We start from the raw sequence: 24,689 nt of genomic DNA, 5'->3' as shown, positions 1-24,689 counted from the left end.
GTCTGTCAGGGCGCTCGCGCTCACTGATCAATCCCACAAACCTCATCCTGGTCATCTGAGTCACGTGACAGCACCCAGCCTGCACTCACCGTGCGGAGGGAGGGAGGGGACTGGAGTACCAATTTACAGATTTTGTGTAGTTGTGCTATATTAATATGTCAATATTAAAAACTGTGGATTTGAAATCTTTGGTTTCTCAGTGTGATCACATCATTACACATCAGCAATACACAAGTTAGTAACAAGTACAGTATCATGTATCATCAACCATGTGACCCTTCTCCCAGATTCCCTTGAGACTGAGGCTGTGTCCCAATTCAGGGTCTGCAGCTTAACGGTCCACAAGGGCCGCATGATCAAAGACAGCTCAGGCCGGAAGTGAGAGGCTTGTGAAATGGGACGGTCTAGCCTCCGTCGCGCTGAAAAGGTTGCCTAGCGAACAAGATACTAACAGCTGGAAACGTTTCAGACACCTTTGTTTGACAGAAATGAAGGAGAAAACCTTTTGTTCCAACACCTTCTCACTCCCAACTCGGCACATGTGTGAGCCATGGTCAGGCTCCCTCTGCGTCACTTATCGACGCGCAGGGCCCTCTCATTGAATACTATAGAGCTCCCTAAACGTTGCTTATTGACGACAAGAGATTAATATAATATATATATATATACATATATACATACATACATACATACACTGTATGTATATATACATACATATATATATATATACATATATACATACTGTGCTATTTCTTTTTGTATTGTCTGCCTTTGTTAGTGTTTGTACTGGAGCATGTAACCAACACAATTTCCCCTATGGATCAATAAAGTATTCTGATTCTTCCGATGGATCTCTCACATGTCGTTCTGCTCTTTATAATAACTCCTGTTCTTTCTGTGACGGGAACATTGAATCTTACAGATGTATTTACTGTAAAGCCCTGTGGGACTACGTGCACTACAGGCTTTGCCCAAAGATTCCAAACTTACTTGATTTTTCTAAAAATTATATTATTTTTGCATCTCTAAGAAAAGAAACTTGAAAATGTCTTAAATGTGATAATTATGTGTAAATTCTTCATTCACAAATGTTGATTTCTGAAAACAAAGCCAACCTTTTTCACTATTCACAAAGAACTGTGCCTGACAAAAAACACGCTGTGGATCTGCACTAAAACCTTTAGAAAACACAGAGGTTAGAATTCTGTCTTTTAATTTGATTAATTTCTTTAGTTACTTATGTTTATATTACTTTACATATTGAAATACAGGCTGTTCTGCTGTTACCTCAAGTTGCAAAAAAGTCTTTGAAAATGCTGCCATTGTTGTACTTGTTACATTAATTAATAAAAAGAAAACCATGTGACAGCTGGACCAATCATTCTGAGCACGCTCACTTTAGGTGCTTCATATACAGTCCGGTTATATAACAGCAGTGTTGGGGAGTAACGGAATACATGCACCGCCGTTACGTATTTAAAATACAAAATATGAGTAACTGTATTCCGTTACAGTTACTGTTTAAAAAGGTGGTATTCAGAATACAGTTACTTTGTTGAAATAAATGGATTACACTGCGGTACTTTCCTGTTTCATTTTGTCGCGGGTCAGGACTGTTTGGGTTTTGTTTGACAGCTACGTTCTGTTGTTCCAGGCGGCAGCGTTACGGTTGCCATGGTTACAGGGCGACGCTCTCTCTCTCTCTGCGACTGTGTGTTTCCTGGGTGAGAGAGCGCCTTTTCGTTGTTGTTGTTGTGCTAAGCTAACAGGCAGAATGCTACAAGCATAGCTCTAAAGAATGTAGCATCATGGGCAGTGTAGTCCGTGCTGCAGGGAGAATGGACTGCCATACACGTTATGGGTCTGTGAGCGAGGAGGGAGAAAAAGGGGAGTGGAAAGGTACGAGTTGTCATCGAGGAAAAACGGGAGCTGGAAGCATGTAAATATAATAATAACCACTGCAGCCAAGAAGAGTGCCTGACGAGCCCAGTTGTAAGTAAGCTATTAAGACTCGACTGTACACCGTGTTCGTGTTTTCCTCCGAAAACAATAAGTTCCGTTGGAGCAGTCTTTCAACGCCTCTCTCTGTCTCTCGCAAGAAAAGTCGACCCACACAACAAAGTAAAGCTATTTTTCGGCTACGAGCCGACAGAGACCCCGCCGTATTAGTCAGAGGTCCCTTTACTACAGTTCGGAGTCGCGGACCTTCAGTAATAGTAATAAATCACACAGCAATAGTACATTCAGCATGATAATATATTAAGTAATCCAAAGTATTCAGAATACGTTACTCTCATTGAGTAACGTAACGGAATACGTTACAGAATACATTTTGGGGCATGTATTCTGTATTCTGTAATGGAATACATTTTAAAAGTAACCTTCCCAACACTGTATAACACTTACACCTGGAGTCGATTCCAAACTTCATTGTGCTGCACCACCCACACCTGAATCCCCACCAATCATCACCGTTGTCCTGACAACCTGACAGCCTAAACTCTGGACATAACACACCCTTTAAATCAGCGGTCTCCAACCTTTTTTGCCCCACGGACCGGTTTATGCCCGACAATATTTTCCTTTAAGGTGTCGCGGATAAATACAAGAAAATAAAACTAGTACCGGTACCGAAAAAAAGATGATTTATTCATAACACACGTGGAAAGACCCAGGAAAACCGAGTTAACGATAAAAACGATAACAAAATGACACTGAAAACCGATAAAAACTATACATTTCACACCTGAGCCTCAACTCTCGCAGCCCGGTACCAAACGACACTCACGGACCGCTACCGGTCCGAGGCCCGGGGGTTGGGGACCGCTGCTTTAAAAGACCTCTCCGAATGCTTTGCTGCCCCCTGCAGTCAGAAGAAGAGTGAGAGACTCCTGTAGATGAAGGCTGTGTGTGTGAGAGAAACACAAAGCGGGAGTCTGACCAGATTATTGATCACTTTATTGTTTCTGTACAAACAAAGAGTCGCTGCCATCTCCGCCTCACACCCGGGAAGGATACAGCATCTGCACACAAAGAGGAAGTACACTGTCACAATAAAACCACGCACAGGAAATGAACTTCACAATACAACTACCACACAGGAAATGCACACAGGAGGAGAAACCACAGAAGAAGTAAGCGGCGAGAAGACCTGAGACGCCTTCAGAGCATCAGTGCGGCGAGCGAGGTGGAAGATATGGCGACGGTGGTACGAATGCGCGTGTCACACTGTGAGCAAACACCTGTGACAGGTGAGACCTCTAGATGTGACTCCGAATGACTGAACGCCATTTCTGCAAAATAATATGGTCAATCAGAGTCATCAGATCTGCACTCAGCAGCATTTTTTCTCTTGGTACTTTTTTCTAAATACTGCTCAGAGCTGCAGACCCCCCCCCCCAGGTCTGTATCTCACTGTAAATCTGTATAGTACCTATCCAGTTGTTCAGTGATGACGTGATGAATCCTACTTCCGGGTCTAAAGTAGTCTGCGTTTAATATGGCTTTTGTGTTGTTAACATGTTTAATGTTTTGTATTTTCTTCTATTTGATCTCAAAAAGCTCCTAAAACAGTCAGTGATCACTGTTGACCTCCCTCGGCTTTTATTACCGCTAATCATTTATTTAAGCTCAGTTTTTAAAACCTTAGGATGTAACTACAGCCCAGCCCATGCAGCAGTATATGAATGACTAACCTCGTATTGTGGATGGATTATCTCAGTTGTTCTCCTGGCTGAAGTTTGGTCCTTTTACAGCATCCTGCCATGCGATTACATTTGTTCCTGACCACCGAGAACACTCACGTTAACTTTTATCGAGTGGAAAAAAAGTTAGCTTGTTTATATTATGCTAACATAGCTGTGTCGCTAGCGGTCACGTAGCACATCATTATATAGCAGCTAGCCCAACTTCAGTAACCCTACAAACGTCACTGCTGTTTAGTTTTCTGTCTTCATTTATGCTGGAAGTGATAGCAGAGCTGTACGTTTTAATTTGTTTCCAAAACCCCGCAGTCAGGACATGCTATATTGTATTTAGATAGAAGCTAGCGAGCTAACTTCCTGCTAACTTCTAACTCTGTTAAATGTCATAAATTCTGTTTTCATGGATGCCTGGATGTTAAACTCAGTTGTTACACCTGGTAGAGCAGAACGCTGATCATTTTATTAAAGATGAAAGACTTTAGACAGTTTTTAACTCTCAGTAATGCCACAGTGATCGTTTGATATATGGACCTGCAGCGGAGTTTAGACCCAGACACGGCTAGTGACGTCAGACTGAACGATCGGATAAAGACTTTCTATTCTCACAGCTGTACACCAACAGCAGCAGCCGGGTGGAGCGGGCTGTCAGTCTGATGAACATGCTCTAATCTGAGTTTATCTGACAGAATGATGTGCAAACGTTACTCAGCCTCTCGTCTTGCTTGAATTTATTCATTTATTCAAATATTGATAAGCTTCCTCAATGCTGCTGTCTGAAGCCACACCCCTCAGTCTCGTCATATTGATTTCAAGTTATAAAAAAGAACCTGTAAATGACGCCTCCAGCTGTGGCTTCATGGTGAATAAATCAAATTTAAAGACTGAGCGCACTCAGGTAGCGCTCTGAGCCAGAGCAGGTCAAAGTTCGCACGAACACTTTTACTCCTGAAGCGTATTGGAAACGATCTGATGGCATGATAGGAAGCAGTGAACACAGAAACGCCGCGGCAGCCAAGACGTCTGCGAGGTCGTAACCCCAGCCGATCAGGTCATGTGACTCACCACTCTGACTCTGTGTCCAATGGCTTTGGCCGGCAGGTTGCTGCTGAACTTTGCTCGCACCATCCCGCTGCTTCCGTGTGCCCGGGTCACCTTCCCCCAGATCACACGGGTCTTGTTGGGCTTCCCGCCGGGCGTCACCGTGTTCCTGCGTGCGCACACACACACACACACACACACACACACACACACACACACTTAGAAACACGCCAACCTTAACAGTAAATGAAAGATGGCGGTGTGGCAGCTCACTTCTTGGCCTTGTAGACGTAGGCGCAGCGTTTGCCGAGGTAGAAGTCGACCTCGTCCCGGCTGTAGCAGCCCTCGAGCTTCAGCAGCGCCGTGTGCTCGCGCTGGTTCCTCAGGCCGCGCTTGTAGCCCGCAAAGATGGCCTTACTCCACAGTCTGAAAGAGAGACTGCGTCAGACCATGTCACCACCACCTGCTGACACGCCCCCAAATCTGACCAATGGAAAGAGCTGCTCATCTCCAGCCCAAGCGTGACCAAAGGTTTCACCAAAGTCAAAGCACAGCGTGTCTTTTTCACCCAGACATCAGCTGGTGGAGCTCACCCTTCCATCACACACACAGAAACTGCACAAAACAGTCGCCAAACACAGGAGGCGGGAAATCAATCACAACGACGGAGCTACCCTCCGCATCTCTCTAACAGACCTTAAAACATCTAAAGCAAATCAAACCTGCAGAATGATCAGTAATCAGACTGATCAATCAGCCCAGAAACAGCTGACAGAATCAACATCATCAAAAAGCTGGAGTGGGAGGAGCCACGGGTGAATGTGACCCCCAGAGGCCTGTGCCGCTCTGGACTGATAGACGTCAAGTATTGATTTATCTGCTGCCAGCGTTCTGTGCAACGTGATCAACTCACTAATCAGACACAAATGATCAATAGAACTAAAGTGAGCGGCAGAAGGTCCCAAAACAACCAATAGGAACTCCAGTGCTTATTGATCAGAGCCAAACCGTGACCCACTCCACCAGCTGATGTCACCGTGGTTACTTCACCCTTCTCCTCCGATCTGAGGATCGAAGGTCGTAACCCTGCACCTGCTTCCCCTGTACGCTCCACAGATCACCAGCAACGACCCACTGACAGCGCCCACAACTGTTTCTATAGCAACAAGGACCCAACTCTAAGGTGTTTACGTGTCGACGAGGAAAACTGAGATTTAGTCACACAACATCAAAGGTGTGCGAGACGTTACTGTTCACATGAGATGAACTTCTACAGTGACAGAAACACTGCTGCTGTTACACATAGTTACTGTCCCTCTGTTTACACGACTATGTGCCATCTTTGCTACTCGTTCCCTGCCAGGCTTCTGAGTTTCACCGTTTTTTGCGTTTACACATGGACACACATACTTTTTCTGCCTAAAACACTCGGCGGGGCTGAGATAGATTTTGGTCGCCCGACCGGAGATATCGCTAGCTCCGGGACGTTGGGCTAGCGATTTTGCGAGCCCTGATCTGTGCACCTCCAACCATGACATCATCACCATCAGCGTCTCTGCAGCGAGGAACAGCGTCTCTGACAGATCACGGCCTGTTTGAATAAAACTTTATTAAACCCATCCCAGAATCACTGAAGAGCAGACAGGAAGTCGCTCTGCACTCACAGTTAACTCACTTCCTGTCAACACCTGTCTGCCCTCTCCTGTTTCAGAACTTCAGCAGGTTAAATCGCTCACACAGACATACATCATGTGACCACAGAGTGAAATGATTGGCACTCACCTTCCAGGCATCTTGGTCGTTGTGGTCTTCTTCAGGTGAGTTCACCTGCACAGAAACAGTCACATTAACACCTGAAACCTACTGTAGCATCACGTGATTGACGGCACTGGTAACCAGCATGTTTTCCTGAGCTTGCAACTTTGTACCCGCTGTGTTTTCAGAGGAGGACACATCACCATGGCAACTAATAATACGAGTTTTTAGTGCCAGGCCCTGATAACTGTAGGTTTAGTCAGCTATGACCTCACAGGTGGAGGACTGAGCGTGCTCCAACCTGGGATGCGTTTACTGTTCTTAAGAAACACTTTATGTGGGAACAGCACGTGCCACGCTACCAGGTAAAAAGTCACGTGACTTATTCAGAGGCATCTTGGACCACAAGTAAAGTGTCTGAGGTTGTCACAGAAACAGTCCCGTTCAGAACCCGTGATTCTGCGGTCAGCCCGTCACTGATCGATAACCGATGGCTCCCTGCATACAGCACGTAACATTCGGCTCTTTCCGTTTCATTGTTTCACGAGAAACTACGAAAATCCGAGTCAGCTCCGGCCGGTGGCTCCTCTGGTTTGGCCCGTTTACTGGGGGAGCTCCAGCCCGCCGCGAGCATCGGGGCTCCCACACACCCTTTCCTTACCGCACGTGTGCGGGAGCCGGCACGCGCAGCTCGGAAGCCGCTCGGTTACCCGCGGCCCTGCGCTTCGTTAGCCGAGGCTAGCTTCTCTATCCGGAGCGAATCTCCGCCATCAGCGGCTCAAACGCAGACACAGACCGACCGAGCAGCGCCGGGGCTCCTGCCCCGGCCCCCCTCGGGACTATCAGCCGCCCACCGCGCAGATTAACGGGCATTTTTCAAGGATGTGCCGGCGGACATGTTGACTCTTACCTGCACCGCGTCCGCAGAGAAGGAGGAAAAGGAAGGGCGAAAGGGATGCTGGGAAATTAGTGTAAACAGAGGTGTCCGCGGAGCTGCCTGAAAAGAAAGGCTCGTTTTATTTTCCCGCTTTTTAGATTTTAATGTAATCAAGGAAACAATTAAAAACACGTTTACAGAATTTCATAACACACATTTTAATAATAATATTAATACATGTTTATGGCTTCATGTTTTGTCTTTGTTAATGTAATATTTTTACGTTAATTTTCAAAATCCACCGCATTAACGCGCTTTATTGAAGATAATATAAACAAAAATTTATGTTTGATTTGTGAGAACTAAAACTGGTAACTAACAAATGACGTCACATGCAGCAAATGTAACCTATCCAGTCACCCCAGCCATAAACTGTTCAGACTATTTCCATCAAGCAGGAGGTTCTGCAGTATCCGGTCCGAACCAGCAGACTGGGAGACAGCTTTTTCCATCAGGCCATCAGACTGCTGAACACTTCATAGACACCTCACCTTCACTTACTTCAACATTATGCACTCCATATTGTACATAAATGCCACTTGTTTTGCACAGTAAACATCTGCTGACCTCTGTATATTTTATTTTTATTTAATTTTATATATATATATATATGCATATATACACACACACACGCACACACAAATATGTATATATACATATTCAGTAACGCGCCTGCACTCTTATATTTGTACATATTTATTCTTAGAATTCTCAGATTCCCATTCTTATACTTCGCTTGCTCTTATGTTTCTTGTATTTTGCACACCTCTTTTGCTTGTGAAGCTTGCACACAAGAATTTCACTTACATGTGCTGTATCAGTGTACCTGCACATGTAATCTGGCAATAAAAGTGATTTGAAATGAAATTGAACTAAAATACAAATATTTGACTTTATTGTATCAATAAGAGGGCGGATTACCTCCCTCCATCCCACCCTGTCAGGTAAGTCTCCAGCTGGCTGTAGGATAATGAGCCTCACCTGCTCCCAGGTAAACGCCTCTGTGACTGTGTGGTGATTGGTCTGAACGGCAGCGTTACCTGTTTAACCCAGAACTCCAACGTTGATTACAGTCTGTTTTCTCTGACCTTCTCCATCAGCTGTCTCACCTGCAGACACCTGAGGTCTGCACTATGAAGCAGGATTGAGTCTTATCTGATGTCACCCCAGGAACAAACACCATTCCCCAAAAACTGCTCATGTCCTTTGGCCGCCCAGCAACAGCACGAAATGCTGTCATCCCTGTGTGCACGCAGAGCTGCACGGCTCCGCTGCCTCAGGAACGCAGCGGCCCTCACCTCCAGCTACCACCTGCTCCACCTGCTCCACCTGCTGCTATCAGCAGGAGACACCAGAGCACTGAAACTCAGGCTGAGGCCTGGCTTCCGTCTCACAGCCTCCACAACACTAAATCCTACCCAGCAGATGCTGTTGTGTGGAATATGTTTTTGTAGTTAGTGTGAATGCTTGAAAAGCATTCACAGTATTGTTATTCGAATCTTTATTCTTATATTTTATTATCTATTCCGTACGTTTTTTGAAAGCCTACTCCTTCAAAACCGTTCAACTTAGAAAAACCATTCAAACACCATTAGATTCCTATTATTTTGGACATGGTTGCTTGTATTTTTCTCATTTTTAACATTTATATTTTTAATTTTATTCAACTTTATTCAACAAAAATTTCCCATGTATTTCAATGGGGAGACCCTTCAAATTCTCATTCAACTTACTCATTTTTAAACTCTTACTACTTCAACATACGTTCACATAGAGCCACCATTCAAACTTTAAAACGAAGACAAGACATTCAACTATTCAACTTGTATTTATCTTTTCAATATCTATTATACTTTTTCTTCAGTTCCAGTTTAAGTTTCATGATGTTTTTTCACCCGTTTCAGAGTTTATAATGGGTGTGTATGGGACGGAATGTTGGGGCTAGAGTGAGGCAGCTCAACTGCTAGAGTGAGAGGAGCAAAAAAAATAATCTTAAAATCTTTTTTAAAACTGCTGCTGTGTCCGCAGCGTTTGCTCTACAGGTATGATTTTACCCTCAAAACGTAGCCATGGCTGTCCTCTTTCATCCAATGTGTTTACTATTGTACTAGGTGTTATGGTTCTTTCATAAATGTCACCAATGCACAGCCTCCTCCCTCCAACTCTTCCATAGACTCCAATGTTAAAATGTCTCAGAAGGTTCGTTTGAAAATCAGAAGAGCATGGTGTCTTTCCACTGTCACCACGTCCATATAATAAACTCCACAGACATGAAAACTGAGAATTTGGTAGACTAGACATTGCTGTCGCTCACAGTGAAAGAATTTTGTCAATACGACTTTTACTTTTCATTTGGGAACGATTTGTTTCGGCCTGACTTTTCTGTTCATTTTAAGCAGCAAAAGTGAGGTGCATGTCTGTGTGCGTGTGTATGGAGCCATTGGGTGCGGTCACTATAGCAACCAGGCTCACACCTGCCTGCTTAACGAGCTCTGCCTGCCACTGTACCAAGATTCATCTTAAACACTTCTCTTTCAACTGCTGCTGTGTCCACAGTGTTACAGCCATCATTTTACCCTCAAATTGTCGCCATTATTGTTCTCTTTCCAACACCGTATCTTTCAAAGCTCAGGCATTTAAACTTTTTAAACTGTGTGGATCAAAGTGGAGGGATCACATTTGAGTCATTCAGTGATTCAAAGAATATGACCTTTTAATATTCATTCAGATGTTTTCTGACTCTAAATGTTCTTTTCTCATTTCTTAGGGTTTTCTAATTTACATTTAAAACATTTTCAGTTTTTTTCCAACTCCTTCTTCTGTGTAACTTTCAGCTTTTAGCAGTTCAGCACCTTTGTTTTCAGGTTAAATTCGTTTTTTTTTGTTTTTTTTTAATCTCATTCAAGATTTTTAACTCAAAATTCAGCAATTAATTCATTTCAGTGCATACATTCAGATTCAAGCATTCACACTGCAGTTTCTTCAGAAAATGCACTTTCTAGTTTGACTATTGCTTTACTTTATTTGTATATATTGACCTTTTTATATACCCTTCACTGTTTTGCTCTTCCTTTCCTTTTCATACTTAGTTTTGTTCAGTAGTGCATGGGCGGAGCCTGATGTCATTGTTACAATCAAAGCACACTTCGGGGTTCCACTCATGTCTTCATCTAAGATGGCGCCACACACACACACACACACACACACACACACACACACACACACACACACACACACACACACACACCATAATAACTGATGGGATGTCTGTTTTTTACCTGCTGCCATAACAACAAGATGACGTCATTATGTATTCTTGATGTTTTCAATGATGTATATTTTTCTTCTTATTAGTGTGAATGCTTGAAAAGCACACTATTGTTCTTTGAATCTTTATTATTATTTTTCCCTAAGTTTTTTGGACGCTAACTCCTTCAAAACTGTTCAACTTAGAAAAACCATTCAAACATCGTTAGATTCCTCATCTTTTGGACATGACTGCTTCTATTTTTCTCATTTTTAACATTTATATTTTTAATTTTATTCAACTTTTTTCAACAAAAATTTCCCATGTATTTCAATCTGGAGACCCTTCAAACCCTCATTCAACTTACTTATTTTTCAACTCCTACTACTTCCACATACATTGACATAGAGCCACCATTCAAACTTTAAAACGAAGCCAAGAGATTCAACTATTCAACTTGTATTTATCTTTTCAATATCTATTATACTTTTTCTTCAGTTCCAGTTTAAGTTTCATGATGTTTTTTCACCCGTTTCAGAGTTTATAATGGGTGTGTATGGGACGGAATGTTGGGGCTAGAGTGAGGCAGCTCAACTGCTAGAGTGAGAGGAGCAAAAAAAATAATCTTAAAATCTTTTTTAAAACTGCTGCTGTGTCCGCAGCGTTTGCTCTACAGGTATGATTTTACCCTCAAAACTTATCCATGGCTGTCCTCTTTCATCCAATGTGTTTACTATTGTACTAGGTGTTATGGTTCTTTCATAAATGTCACCAATGCACAGCCTCCTCCCTCCAACTCTTCCATAGACTCTAATGTTAAAATGGCTCAGAAGGTTCGTTTGAAAATCAGAAGAGCATGGTGTCTTTCCACTGTCACCACGTCCATATAATAAACTCCACAGGCATGAAAACTGAGAATCTGGTAGACTGGACATTGCTGTCGCTCACGGTGAAAGAATTTTGTCAATACGACATGTACTTTTCATTTGGGAACGATTTGTTTCGGCCTGACTTTTCTGTTCATTTTAAGCAGCAAAAGTGAGGCGCATGTCTGTGTACGTGTGTATGGAGCCACTGGGTGCGGTCACTATAGCAACCAGGCTCACACCTGCCTGCTTAACGAGCTCTCTCTCTCACTCTGCCAAGATTCATCTTAAACACTTCTCTTTCAACTGCTGCTGTGTCCACAGTGTTTGCTCTACAGCCATCATTTTACCCTCAAAATGTAGCCATCGTTGTTTTCTCTCCAACAGCGTGTCTTTCAAAGCTCAGACATTTAAACTTTTTAAACTGTGTGGATACAAGTGGAGGGATCACATTTTAGTCATTCAGTGATTCAAAGAATATGACCTTTTAATATTCATTCAGATGTTTTCTGACTCGAAAATGTATTTTCTCATTACTTAGGTTTTTCTAATTTAAATTTAAAAACTTTTCAGCTATTTTCCAACTTCTTCTGTGTGAACATCAAACTCTGTATTTTCCAGCTCATTCAACATTTTTAGCTTAATATTCAATAATTAATTCATTTCAGCTCATACATTCAGATTCAAGCATTCACACTGCAGTTTCTTCAGAAAATGCACTTTCTAGTTGCTCCTATGTTGTCTTGTAAAATGTGCTTCTATCCCTGGCTCTTGCATCTTCATATAATGATGAATAAACACTCATTAATGAGGAAACCATAGGGCCACTCTTTCATCACAAGAGCGTTTGGAACAGTTTAAATAATCATAATAACAATAATAATAATAATAATACATTTTATTTAAGAAAGCACCTTTCAAAACACTCAAGGACACTGTACACAAGCAATAACAACAACAAACATAACAATTTACAAAATAATAAGGATAAAACTTTGAGCAAATAAATAAAACAAATTAAAGTAGCAGGATGGAAAAAATTATGTGTAATAGGCTAATGTGAACAGGTGAGTTTTGAGTCTGGACTTAAAAAGAGGGAGGGAAGTGATGTTTCTTATCTCAGGAGGGAGGGAGTTCCAAAGACGGGGGGCAGAGCAGCAGAAAGCCCTGCGCCCCACGGTGGCTAGCCGGGGGGGAAGGGATGGAAAGCGAAAGAGAGGAGGAGGATGTGAGACACAGAGAAGGAACGGTGATCTGAACCATGTCAGAGAGGTATGAAGGCGAGAGATGATGGGTAGCCTTGAATGTGTACAAAAGTGTCTTGAAATTGATGCGGTATTTAACCAGAAGCCAGTGAAGCTGCTGCAGAGCAGAGCTGATGTGGTGCATAGAAGGGGTCCTGGTGATGATACGAGCAGCAGAGTTCTGGACACGTTGAAGCTGATGGACAGATTTTTTTTTTTTTTTGAAAATATTTTTTATTGAAAAAAGAAAACAACAGTACTTGCAGTTACCAAAATACAATCAACCTTTCTTCATTTTCCTAAGTAAATAAACACACATATATATGAAAAAAAACCCACAACGCCCCCCCCCCCCCCTCCCCCCAGTCCCACACAGATCAACACAACCATCAAACATATTAGAGGAATATAATGATGGACAGATTTTTGACTACGACCAAAAAGAAGAGAGTTGCTGTAATCGATCCAGGAAGTGACCGGGCTATGAACAAGAATGGCAGCGGCATATGGGGAGAGAAAAGGACAGAGACGATTAATGTTGGAAATATGCAGTGATGTCATTGACGTGGGAGTTAAAAGATAGAGTGCTATCAAGGATGACACCCAGATTTTTCACAAATGGGGAAACGGAGACCGGCGAGTTATTGATTGTAATAGAAAAGCTATTAGTTGTGAATAGCGTTTGTTTAGTGCCGACTAGGAGGAGCTCAGATTTGTTACTATTGAGTTTGAGAAAATTGTAAGAGAACCGCGAATTTAGTTTGGCTAAACAGAGGGTGAGGGAGGACGGGGGGAGAGCAGAATCAGGTTTAGTGGACAAATAAAGCTGGGTGTCATCAACATAACAGTGAAACAGTGAATATTGTATTTACGAAAATGTGTCCAAGCGGATGAAAAGAAGGGGCCCTAGGACAGGTCCCTGGGGCATACCTGCAACCAGAGGAAAGAAATCATCAGCTCTCTGTTTCACATGGACCTCGACATCGAAAGTGATCCATGGAGCTGGCAGTCAGGTCACCACCAGATGGTACATGGCCATTTTACCAGATAACTGGTGGAGGCTCAAACAGCCTGACGTTAAAGCTCTGCTTACACACCTGCCCACTGATCCGTGAAGACTGATCAACAGCTCACTCCTTAAACAGATGACCTTCATCGTCAACAACAGGGCTGGGCCGTCGCTCCTTACCAGCTGACCACCTTCTGAACCTTCCAGTGAGCTGATGATGCTGCCCTCTCTGTTCTCACCTGTTATTAATCTGTCTCTTTTCCACAGCATGTCTTTATCCTGTCTTCCTTCTCTCACCCCAACCAATCACAGCAGATGGCCCCGCCCCTCCCTGAGCCTGGTTCTGCCGGATGTTTTTTCCTGTTAAAAGGGAGTTTTTCCTTCCCACTGTCGCCAAAGTGTTTGAAGATTTAGGCTTAAAGCTGAATTTAAATAAATGCGAAATTCAGAGCCAAGTATTTGGGAGGTGTGATTATTGCGTCTGATATGACACAGTTTAAAGCACAATGTTATCTGGGGCCTCAGGGCTTCCTGTGAGGACGCTGCCGCACGTCCTGTAATAAACCACGCTGTTTAAGAACACCTCACTCCAGGACACCACAGCATCAATGAGAGCACACACTGCGTGTCATTAAAGAATGTGAAGTTAGACTGTTCTTCATAAACAGCCCTGATGTGACACGCTGTCGCTTGGTTGATTTCCAAACATACTTTGAAAAGATGTCACAAAATCCTACCGTGAAACATGATTATTGTTCTCCAGAGGAGTCATGAATACTTTCAGTCACAAACCGGTGTTACGTTATATTAGACTGCACTTCCTGTCGCAGCGTCCTGACCCGGGAACAGAGCTGCAGACGTGACGTTCACCTGTGACAAATATTTCTACTTTATTCACAGAAACAAAAACAAAAAACACCAAGGAGAGAAAAACAGAAAACATAGGAAACATTTACAGTATGAACACAATCAGCTGATGGTGTTCTTGTTTTTTGGCCACATGTTTTTCACCACTTCCTGTGTGCGGTGTTGAGACAATAAAAGCATCAAAGCCACATTCTATTTCTTTTATGACTGAAACAGCAAAAACACACAAGTGGAAAAACAGCCGCCCACGTCACGTGACCCGCTGCTGCCACAAGACGAGCGCCTGAAGAAGAAAACATCTGTACACCATCACCTTTCTGAAACCTCTAAGCCACCACACCTGTCCCCATCAGGTTCACTCAGATCTCAGGTGAGTCCAGTTAAGATGAGCTGATTGGTGGAGGTGGTTCAGGGGGCGGGGCCCAGCCTACTTGTCATAATTCAGGTTGTTCAAGTTGTGCTCTTGTGCTCTGTTCAGGTGACTGAGAAACAAAGTGAGGCTTCAGCAAGTGTTTAGTGTAGTGTCAGCATGCTGATGTCCTACGCCACCTGAACACAGCACCAGCCCCCTTTACTCATCTTTACAGTTTAAATTATAAACACAGTCTTCTCCTCCGGTTAGTGAAGCAGCAGCAGCTCAGATTCATGACATCACTGTACACAGAGGCCACGCCCACTGTAGGATGGCAGGCTGTGTGCTGCAGTTCCTCTAATGTCCAGCAGAGGCAGCAGTGAGTCAGCCCCACACACATGTTTACAGCCTGATACACAAAGGGTCTGGCCCCTTCATGACACCTGTTTGCATTATTAGGGGTGTGGCTTCTGCCTGACAGGTGGATGGTGACACAAGCGGCTGTAGCTGCTAGCAGTCTGCTTCACCTGAGCTGCACCTCCTGACTGTGTTTGTGCAGTTGGAGCCTTTTGGAGCTCCAGTTGGAGTGAGACGCTGAGCAGGTATTGCTTTGATCACTGTTGTCAAGACGAACTTTTATAAATAAAATTACAGTACAGCAGCTGTTTGCTTACTTCACTGACAGGAGAAGAAATCCCCCCCCCCCTCCCCCCATTGTTGACATGGCAACACAAACATCTCTGTTGTCGTAGTAACACCCAGGTTTCGGCCTCATATACAGAGCATCATCAGTAAATTTCTATTTACAGGATATATTTGTACACAACAGTCGGGCCACCTTTACAAGGTGAAAAATGTCCCAGCATGCAACAGAAACCACCCAGTCGCCTTCAGCTGCACACGTGACAAAGGTCTGATCAGGTGATCACAAAGCCAGGTCACATGATTGACCTAAATCACAAGGACATGAGTAAAAACTGTACAGACGACATCCTCCTCTTCATCAGCGGCGAGATGAAGGTGTTTACCATAATAAGGACAGTTGGAGACGAACAGAGCCAAACTGAACCACACTTTGTCCTTGCTGCTTCTTTTGGGATATTATTTACTGTTAGCAAGTAGCTCACATTTGGGTGAGTGCCCCACGATGGAAGACTGGCAGAGGCCCCGCCCCCTAAAGCAAAACTAAAAGCATAAAAAAATAAATAAAACTAAATAAACTATAAAAAAAAACAAAAAGGAAAAATAAATAATTTCTTTGACAATACTGGGCACGATCAAACCCACTACTGTAACATTAGCATTTAGCAATCATGCTATAAACTAAGCGATCGTCGACCGTTTTCAGATTAGAAACAAGCTGTTAGCTTTACCTGACTTTATCTTAGCTACCTTCTGTGGTTAGCTCGACATAAGAGTACCATTAGAGTTAGCTTTCTTCAGCAGGTAGCCATGTTAAAATAGTTACGGAACTTTTGAAATGTCAGTATTTTTAAAGCTAACTGTGTCACATATATAATATTAAGTACTGTTATCTAACAGTTCATAAAGTTAGTCTTATTATAGTCTTACCCAGAGATAGCAGAGAGTCTATTCAATTTTAGACTACTGCTTACTCGTTAGCTTAGGCCACTTCCTAGCTGTAGTTCATGTTAAGTCTGAACTCATCACAATACTTTTATAGCTACCTATTTCAAGCTAGTCTTCCAGCTAGCTGGTTTCTGTTAACAGACTGCTACGTAAGTATCAGCCTGTGTCTCTGCAAACATGACAAGCATGATCAGCGTGATCCAACACATTTACTCTGTTTTAATAGTGTTAGCCTTAACAGTCAGTTACATTTTCAGACTGAAGCAAATTCAGAATCGTCACTGTTAGCGATGGGTAATCTGGGAATAGTTTTCTCTTTATTATTATTATTTTAAACTAAGCACACTCATCTTAGCTAGGTCACCGCTAGCCATTAAATGTAGCTTACAATAAGTTTATCTTTGCCAATATTAACTTTAAGCTATATTAGCCACAAGATACATTAGTGTTATTTAAACAAAACAAAACTGCTGTTAGCTTCCGTTAGCCTTTAGTAGCACTGCAACTGTATCTCAGTGTGCAGACCGGACAGTTTCAGACTTTATTGATCAATCAGATGTTACTGAGAACATGAAATACTTTTTTTTTTTTAAATTAAAGTGCTTTTCCCTTTCTCATTTCCTGTTTCTGTGGCAAATGTTCATGTTAAACAGGAAGTTCAGTGTGTCTGCAGCTACTGGGAATTATGAGGTTTTTTTTTCTATTCATTGATCTGTGTGATGTCACAGAGAAAAGCTCCACCCATCTGTTGTTCAAGTCTTCTGCTTGTGAGATACAGCCAATCAGAATAAAGCACGTTTAAAGGCGGAGGAGCTAAACCGGCTTGTGTGAGACAGCGGCTGAGCTGAGGCTCAAGATGATGGGGACTCATGCTAAGCCGCTCTGTGAGAGCTAACGTTGGAATGAGCAGAACGATCCACCTAACAGAGTTTTATGGTTTTGAGTCGTCTGTGTTTAACACTGGCTCAATAATTATGCATATTAGTTTCTAAGCTCCGCCTACACAGGTAACCAAATGCATGTAGAACTAATGTCACACAGATGTTGAACTGCATGGATTCACCCGTTAGAAAACTTGACAAGTAGAATAAACCACCTCCCACTTTGCCTCTGGGTTATTTTTCTGACATCAGAGGATCATTTTACCTTCTTTACCTCAGACTCAGGGGGCAAAGGTCAAAGGTGGTAAGCTTCTATCTTTTCGCCTTGTCACACGTGGAGGATTTCCTTTGGACCGCTGCTCAAACACAAGCAGATGTGGTTTCACGGTGAGGGCACTCATTATTATCACTTGTAATAATCAGCAGATGGAGTAGATTAGCTCCGCCTACACCAGGTACAGCATTAAAATCTGGTCAGATTATTTGCTCCTTCCTATCTGGTCTGCTCTGCGGCTCTGTCATCTGTGATGAGTGTAATAGGTCCAGAGTGAAACCTCCACCTGTGAGAAGCTGATTTCTAACAAACCTTGCAGCAAGAGTAAAGATCAGTTCAGCTCGACTCGTCTCCATCACTGCCCATCAGCCACTCCCTCACCTGCAGAGCGACGGCACAGGTGGGATGGAAGCCCATTTCTGCCCACAAATGGAAACTCACTTGCTGCAAACGTCTGAACGTTTTACTCTACTTTGTATTTTGGGGGCGCTGAGCCTTTATTAGTCAGCAGAGAGCGGGCAGGAAGTGGCCGTGGGGAATTGAACCTGCACCTATGAGGTGCCTGAAGGTCTCACCTGTGAAATATTTTTTTGTCATTCAGACACGACCTTAAATATTCGATTCATCTTTTACTTTAAAATTCATTTCAGCCGAGGTCATTGGGTAGCATCCCCCCCCGAAATGGGCTTCCATACATACAGCACTGACCAATAGGAGCTCAGAACCCGTCACTGTGGTATTATGTCGGTGCCAGCCCCCTGCTGCAGGAGCTTCGGACACTTTCTGATGACATCATGCAGGCTTTAAGAGACGCTTAGCTCTGATTGGCTGGTACAAATGGGGTGCAAATATGGCTAGATGGTGACAGACGGCCCCGGTGGGGTTGATGGCGTCGTGGGGGTCGCTGTGGTGCTGGAGTGTCGGGGCGGGGCCAGGTTGAGCAGGGCGCCGACGGTCACGGCCACCTGGGGTAGCCCTCGCTCCTCCAGGATGTGAAGAGGAAGGCACAACTGACTCTGCACAGACAAACACCACAGAAGAAGACACAGCGAGGGGCAGGGGGAACGGATGGAAAACGAAATCAACAGGTAAAATAACTGAAACCATGGCAACGCAAGGATGAAAACAAGGAACGGCAAAAATGATGGAGGAGGAGGAGGAAAGAAGGGGCGGGGCGTGCAGATGGAAGCAGACAGGTGAGAGAGCTTTGAACAGAAGGCTGTGGGCCAAAGACGGGGGCGGAGACAGAAGGAAGTAAGAGGCGGATGGGAAGTGTAGTGCCACAGCGGCAGGTGTCAGTTTTGAGCCGGCTGCCATCAAACACGTACAGATTTAAACTCCAACACATTTGCACGGTGACGCACCAATCAGCACACCTTCCACACAGCTAGGAAACATGGGAGTTTATCAGCACTGAGGTTAATCGATCACCTGACTAACAATAACCTCCGAGTTTAGCTCAGTGAGGCCTGAAAGCAGCGACTGCAGCACAAACTTGTCAGGAAGCTCGGATCAGGATCACGCACTCATGCTTACAGAGAGGGGAGCACCCCCTGCTGGTGGAGGAAGAATAAGGCACTGCCTTGTCGTCATCTTCACAACACGCGTGCTAGAAGCTCTGCTAAGGTGTCCTGGGCCACACCAGTGGACCGACTGCAGTGGCAGGAGCTGGTTTCCACTAGGACACCAGTCCAGTGTCGGTGGGTTGCAGGCGAGTATGAAGCATGAAATTAATGTGCTGACATCAGTTTACACCTTGACTGTGTTACCTGATGTCGGGTCTCTGTGAAGAGGATGAAGCGGCCATTGCTAGCATCGATGGAACAAACCAATCAGGAGGCAAAGACCTCCAGGTGTGTTTGAAAGACAGACAAGTGAGTCGAGCGGCTTTACTGAACTTTATTGATGGAGCTCTAAAAGGAACAGAGCAGAGGCACAGGTCTACAAAACACTCAGACATCCTCATCCTCACTCTTCATCGTAGAACAATCCCATCCTGTGACGCTTCGGCGTGCTCCGGCCGGTTGGAGCCACAGGAAACCCGCCCACGTTGAGGCCGAGTCCCCTCCCACTGCAGGATGCCTCTTTGTTCTGCTCGAGTTTCCACCGTCACAGACATAAGAGCGATGGCGAGGCCATCACAGGTCGGTGTCCTGACCCTGCACACCTGTGGGGGTTGCTGCTAGTCCTGCAGTGGGAGGAGTCTCCAGAGCCTCGGTACAGGTGACACTGAAGGTTCCTGCGCTTCGACCGGAGAGCCACCCGGGAGGTCAATGCAGGCATCAGACCACATGTGAAATGCTGATGTGGTGCTCAGAGGTCGTTTCCAGGGAGACGTGTTTCTGATGGGAGGGGCTGACACTTCAAACAGTAAAAAATGGAACGTAAGGCACGGGGCAGAACGCCAACAGGCAGGACGCGAGCGTGAGGGCGAGCTTTGGGGGATCGTCCAGGTCCGACTGAGGGGTCACATGGTCCTCTGGCTCAAACACTCAACTCTGCTGTGCCTCACGCCTTCTACCTGCCCACTGGGCGGAGCATCGGTCACTCAAAGGGTCACGGGGGGGGGGGGGGGGGGGGGGGGGGGGCTGGATGTTCATCGTCGTCAGCAGAAAATGTTTCTGTTAATCAGCAAGGAGGCTGCGACACGCACACCTGTACAGGTGAGAGAGGCACGGCTTATGGATGATTTCAAAGCATATGGGAGAGCATTTGATCCAGCTGCTGGAGTGAACTCGCTCGGATGTTCCTCTGAGCCCACAGCTGATTGGCCGATGACAGACGCTCTAACTCGAGTGGCGAGCATCGCCCCACGCTGATCTGAGTCTTCACCTTTGACCTGAACACGTCTACAGGGCCAGGATCAGAGCCTCAGGAGCAGCGTCAGGTCCCGCAGATGGGCGTGTCTACAGACTAGACGCCGCTGCACACGTCAGGAGACAGACGGACCAATCGCAGCCAGGCTCTTCTCCTCGGCCCAGTTTTTGTGCTAAACTAACGTAACCTGAAAGGTGGCAGTACTACGACAGATCCAGGGCAGGATTCCTGCGTCACTGTGGTGAACGGAGACTCTGAGGGGGACATTGCTGGGATAAATTCACGCCCGCTGCGTGCAACTTGGCGAGATCGCCCTCGGCTCGCTCGGCGTCAGACGTGCGGCGCCAGGTGCACATAAATGGCACACAGCACCGACATGACAGACAGGTAAAAGAGGGCGAAGCCGGCCAGCTGGACCTGAGGGGACAGGCTGACCAGGGGAGGAGCCATGGAGAGCAGCACCTCCACTGTGGCATAAACCCCGCCCCCTTTCCCCTCCAGGACGTCGCCCACTGAACAGAGATGGTCCTGAGTGCGTGCGTGTTGGGTGAGATGGACACGGTGGAGGAAGAACAGAGGAGAGACGCACGGAAGGAGGAAGGGAGCGATGAGAGGCGGGACGATGACAGAGAGGAAGAGAGGCGTTAGTAGAAGAAGAAACTTCAAACTTCACCATCAGTCGTCCAGCCCGATTGGTTGGTTCGTTATGATAAACCGCACGCGTATTTATGACTACCCAGCCCCGCCCCATCAGTCATGGCGGCGTGCTGCAGATCGCACTGAGATTTAATGACAGCGTCAGCAGCAGAGGCCGAACCCGTGTCTGAAATCTCCGAGCCGGGGTCAAAGGTCACTCTCAATAAAAACCCCAGCGGGCCCCGTTTCATTAAAGGCATCGGCTCGTCTGGCAGGAGGACTGATGGGGAACATTTGGATTTGCTGTTGTTCGTTCATCGCTCAGGTGTGCATGGTACCTGTGGGACTCCGATGCGGCGACACGCCTCCAGGAAGTTCTCCACGTTTCTGCGGCACTTGGCCATGGTGAGTTTGGGCTGCGGGCAGACGGGACAGTCAGCGGGGCACACCTGAACAGCAGCGCACACATTAACACTTTACTCACCACGGCAGGGGAGGGGACGTGGATGCTGGGGACGGACCGCGGCCTCACGTGATTGGCCAGGTGACAGAGAACCACGCCGTCCGTCAGGGCTGCTCCCAGGTCACTCGGCAGTGACACTTTGAGACGAGCCTCGATGTTCTTGGAGGGAGAGAGAGGGCTGATCAGTCACCTGTGAACAAGGTAACCCACCCAGGTGAGTCCAGGTACGCACCTTCCTGAGCTGCTCCACCACCTCGACGTCCTCTGCAGCAAGAGGAGGAGCGGCGGGAGCCTCCTCTTGGCTCGGAGGAGCAGAGGTGTCACCTGGAGGACAGAGAGGGAACAGCAGTCACACAGAGCACACCTGACAGGTGAGTGAGGCTGAGGACACACCCCCACAGGACCTCACCTTTCCTCTTCTCCTCCCTCTGCGCGAGCCGGAACAGGAAGCTCTCTGGCCGCACATTGGTAGTTCGACAGGAGGCCACGCCCCCCGAGCTGGGGTAAGACGGCGACTGATTGGCTGAAAGAAGAGAAAATCCAGGTGTGAGCGGGAGGCAGGCGAACACTGGGGAGGGGAGGGGCTTCGGTAAACTGTCGGTCTTACCTGTAGGAGAGAGAGCAGCTCGGTCCTCACCCTGTGGGACAACACAACACAGTCACACAGCTGGACACACCTGGAGGTCAGTGCGAGGCAGCGAGCTTCAGGTGTGCTGCTAGCTCCAGGCTGCTCAGGTGTGTCAACGCTAATGATGTCATTTCAGGTAAAATACTGATTAACATTCAGTGGAATCACTCAGGTACTCTTCACAGGTATTTCTAATCATGTGACTGAACAAAAACAGCTGCTCTGGGGGCGGGGCCGAGACCACTTCTTTCCTGAAACAGTGAAATGACGTCTGTAACTGGGACGTCCTGCAGTGGACACCGGGCCTCATTCACCGAACACGCGTCAGCAAAATCACACACGTGAAACATGAACAACACGACAGCGAATCGCAGTCATTTCTCACTTTAATGAGAAAGAACGCCAGAGGACGCTCGGCTTCCACGGCAGCGGTTAAAAACACCGGACTGAAACACAATGAGGCTATGTCCACACGTACACGGGTATTTTTGAAAATGAAGATTTTCCGTTTTCGTTTATACAAAAAAATCCCGTTCACACATAAAAGCCAAACACGAAGGAAAACGCTGCTAGGAACAGCAGCTATATCTCTAGCCGTGTAGAAATGTTGGCCAATCAGAAGTCTAGAAGCCTCGGTGGGAAAGAGTAAACAAAGATGGGGCATAGAAGCAGAACTGAGTCGTCTGTGTGGAGGGACAGTAACTGTGTGTGTGTACGCATGTAAACACTGCAGAGTAACAGTAACAGTGTTGTAGAAATTCATTTCACCGAAACAACGTGGCGCACAGTGTGACGTCAAAAAAGGCGCACACCTTTGACACTGCGTTTTCTGCGTTTACCTCGTCCACACGTAAACGCAAAAACTGAGTTTTTGAAAATCTCCATTTTCAGTGACCGAAAACACCGTTTACGTGTGGACGAAAGGCGCAAACGCATAGAAAAATCTGCGTTTTCAAAAATACCCGGGTACGTGTGGACGTAGCCTGAGACTCGTGGAAAAACGAAAAGAAAAAGACCTGAGCGCCGACGGAAAGAGAAGGAGGAAGTCAGCAGACAGGCAGCACCTGACAGAAGACTGGTCTACGATCGTCGCCATGTCCAACGCCGTTCGGCCCCGTTAACATCACCACGTTTGTTTTGGTTTTTTCGACTTTTTGCAAACTGAAACGGACCAAAGAGAAACGACGTGCAGCGAGACACCTCAAAGGACCGTCCCACGTTTACCTGTCCAAGGTTTGCGAATGAGGCCCAGTGACACCTGGTGTTGCTAATGAAATATTGTAACGACAAACCGCTGACTCCGCCTCCTAGAAACTGCCTCACTTTGAAGGTCAAGCATGCGGACACAGTGCAGCATGCACAGTGCAGTACCTGCAGCAGACAGGAGGTGGCGCTATCAGAAGTGTGAGAATAACAGCCGTCTACAGACAGTCCAGCCACAGACTGAGACACAGACAGACAGACAGACAGGGGAGGGGCCAAATAAAAAGAAAGGAAGAGCAGTGATGTCAGTGAACGTTGCGTCCAGCAGGGACGGACGCGTGGAAGGCGTGTGTCACCTGTCTGTGTGAGCCAGGTCGCCTCTTTATCGTGTTTGTGTCAAAGTCGATCTCAAACACCAGGACACACTGACACACAGACAGACACGCAGACAGACAGGAAGGAAGGTGGCGAGGGCGGAGATAAAAAGAAAGGGGGAGGATCAAACTGAGAAGGAAGTGAAGATGAGGAAAAAAGAAAAGGGGAAGAAGAAGAAGAGAAGAAGAAGTAGTTAATGCAGAGATTCAGGTGTTAATGACGTGCAGGTGCTTTCAGCTCATCGTCTGTTTCAGTGAATTTAAGCTCCGACAGCTCGGCAGGTTCAGGAAACGCGTCGCACAAACTTTACCACCTCAGTCTCTCCACAGGAAGTGCCGATGCTCACGGGACACACCCACAGCGTTAATCACCTCTAGGTCCAATGATTTCAGCTCCAGTGAGACGATCAGTGTTTGTTCTCCTGGCTGTGACAATAAAGTTTTTCTAAGGATTTGCGAGCGCCGCCGTCACCGTCGGTGATGTTTAGAGAACAATGAGGTCAGCTGACACGTGATGATGCTACAGAAGCAGAGCGGCCAGACTGTTAAACTAAAGTTCACAACGAGGGTCTCTGCTGGGCGGAGACAAACATCACCATGTGACAGGAAGTAGATGCTGAAAAGAGACCAAACTGAACCTGAGAGAGTAACCGCTGCTGCTCGGGTTACTCCTGAACCAGTTTAAACCAGTTTATGGACGCGCCGTGTGACCCTTTATAGACTAACATGTCATCACCACAGTCACAGTAGCCACTCAGAGCCCAGAGGAGTAGATAGGAAAGGGGTAAAGGGAGAGGATAAGGA

General features: G+C 45.8%; 2 protein-coding genes across 9 annotated transcripts in view; both read right to left on the bottom strand.

Annotated features, from left to right (window-relative positions):
* Positions 1-2,941: 2,941 nt before the first annotated feature.
* rpl35a (ribosomal protein L35a) lies at positions 2,942-7,558 on the bottom strand. Of its 3 annotated transcripts, XR_013901484.1 has the most exons (6): positions 7,408-7,509; positions 6,525-6,569; positions 5,016-5,168; positions 4,767-4,911; positions 3,696-3,782; positions 2,942-3,293 (listed from the first exon to the last, which is right to left on the bottom strand). XR_013901484.1 is itself a non-coding variant. In XM_026193244.2 (5 exons), the coding sequence occupies exons 2-5, from the start codon at positions 6,533-6,535 to the stop codon at positions 3,000-3,002; spliced, it is 333 nt and encodes a 110-aa protein (XP_026049029.1). In that variant the 5' UTR covers positions 6,536-6,569; positions 7,408-7,558; the 3' UTR covers positions 2,942-2,999. The 3 variants fall into 3 exon arrangements, 2 of the variants coding, with proteins under 2 accessions (XP_026049029.1, XP_080145290.1); XM_026193244.2 differs by lacking the exon at positions 3,696-3,782 and having other exon boundaries at positions 2,942-3,023; positions 7,408-7,558; XM_080289164.1 differs by lacking the exon at positions 3,696-3,782 and having other exon boundaries at positions 2,942-3,023; positions 7,159-7,409.
* A 7,113-nt stretch (positions 7,559-14,671) lies between these two features.
* Positions 14,672-24,689, bottom strand: part of lrch3 (leucine-rich repeats and calponin homology (CH) domain containing 3) — a 19,548-nt gene continuing 9,530 nt past the window's right edge. For 2 of the 6 annotated variants that reach the window (XM_080289132.1, XM_080289129.1), the window contains 8 exons: positions 23,868-23,936; positions 23,680-23,751; positions 22,288-22,318; positions 22,090-22,203; positions 21,913-22,004; positions 21,702-21,839; positions 21,556-21,633; positions 19,650-21,109 (listed from right to left, as the gene is read on the bottom strand). In XM_080289132.1, the coding sequence (XP_080145258.1) occupies positions 20,912-21,109; positions 21,556-21,633; positions 21,702-21,839; positions 21,913-22,004; positions 22,090-22,203; positions 22,288-22,318; positions 23,680-23,751; positions 23,868-23,936 (792 nt within the window). In that variant the 3' untranslated portion in view covers positions 19,650-20,911. Of the gene's footprint in view, positions 18,781-19,649; positions 21,110-21,555; positions 21,634-21,701; positions 21,840-21,912; positions 22,005-22,089; positions 22,204-22,287; positions 22,319-23,679; positions 23,752-23,867; positions 23,937-24,689 lie in introns of those variants that run through there. The other 4 variants (XM_026191390.2, XM_026191388.2, XM_080289130.1 and 1 more) reach the window with 3 other exon arrangements.

This window comes from Astatotilapia calliptera, chromosome 14, assembly GCF_964374335.1.
Source record: "Astatotilapia calliptera chromosome 14, fAstCal68.1, whole genome shotgun sequence".
Taxonomy (NCBI): Eukaryota; Metazoa; Chordata; class Actinopteri; order Cichliformes; family Cichlidae; genus Astatotilapia; species Astatotilapia calliptera.
The sequence above is the reverse complement of the archived record's forward strand: the minus strand, read 5'-3'. Positions and strand labels throughout refer to the sequence as shown.

Excerpts from the sequence above, each read along its gene's own strand:
- rpl35a (XM_026193244.2), bottom strand. Across the intron at positions 4,912-5,015 it reads TACGTCTACAAGGCCAAGAA|GAACACGGTGACGCCCGGCG; the intron begins GTGAGCTGCCAC and ends GTGCGCACGCAG. Across the intron at positions 3,024-4,766 it reads TTGGACACAGAGTCAGAGTG|ATGCTGTATCCTTCCCGGGT; the intron begins GTGAGTCACATG and ends CTTTGTGTGCAG.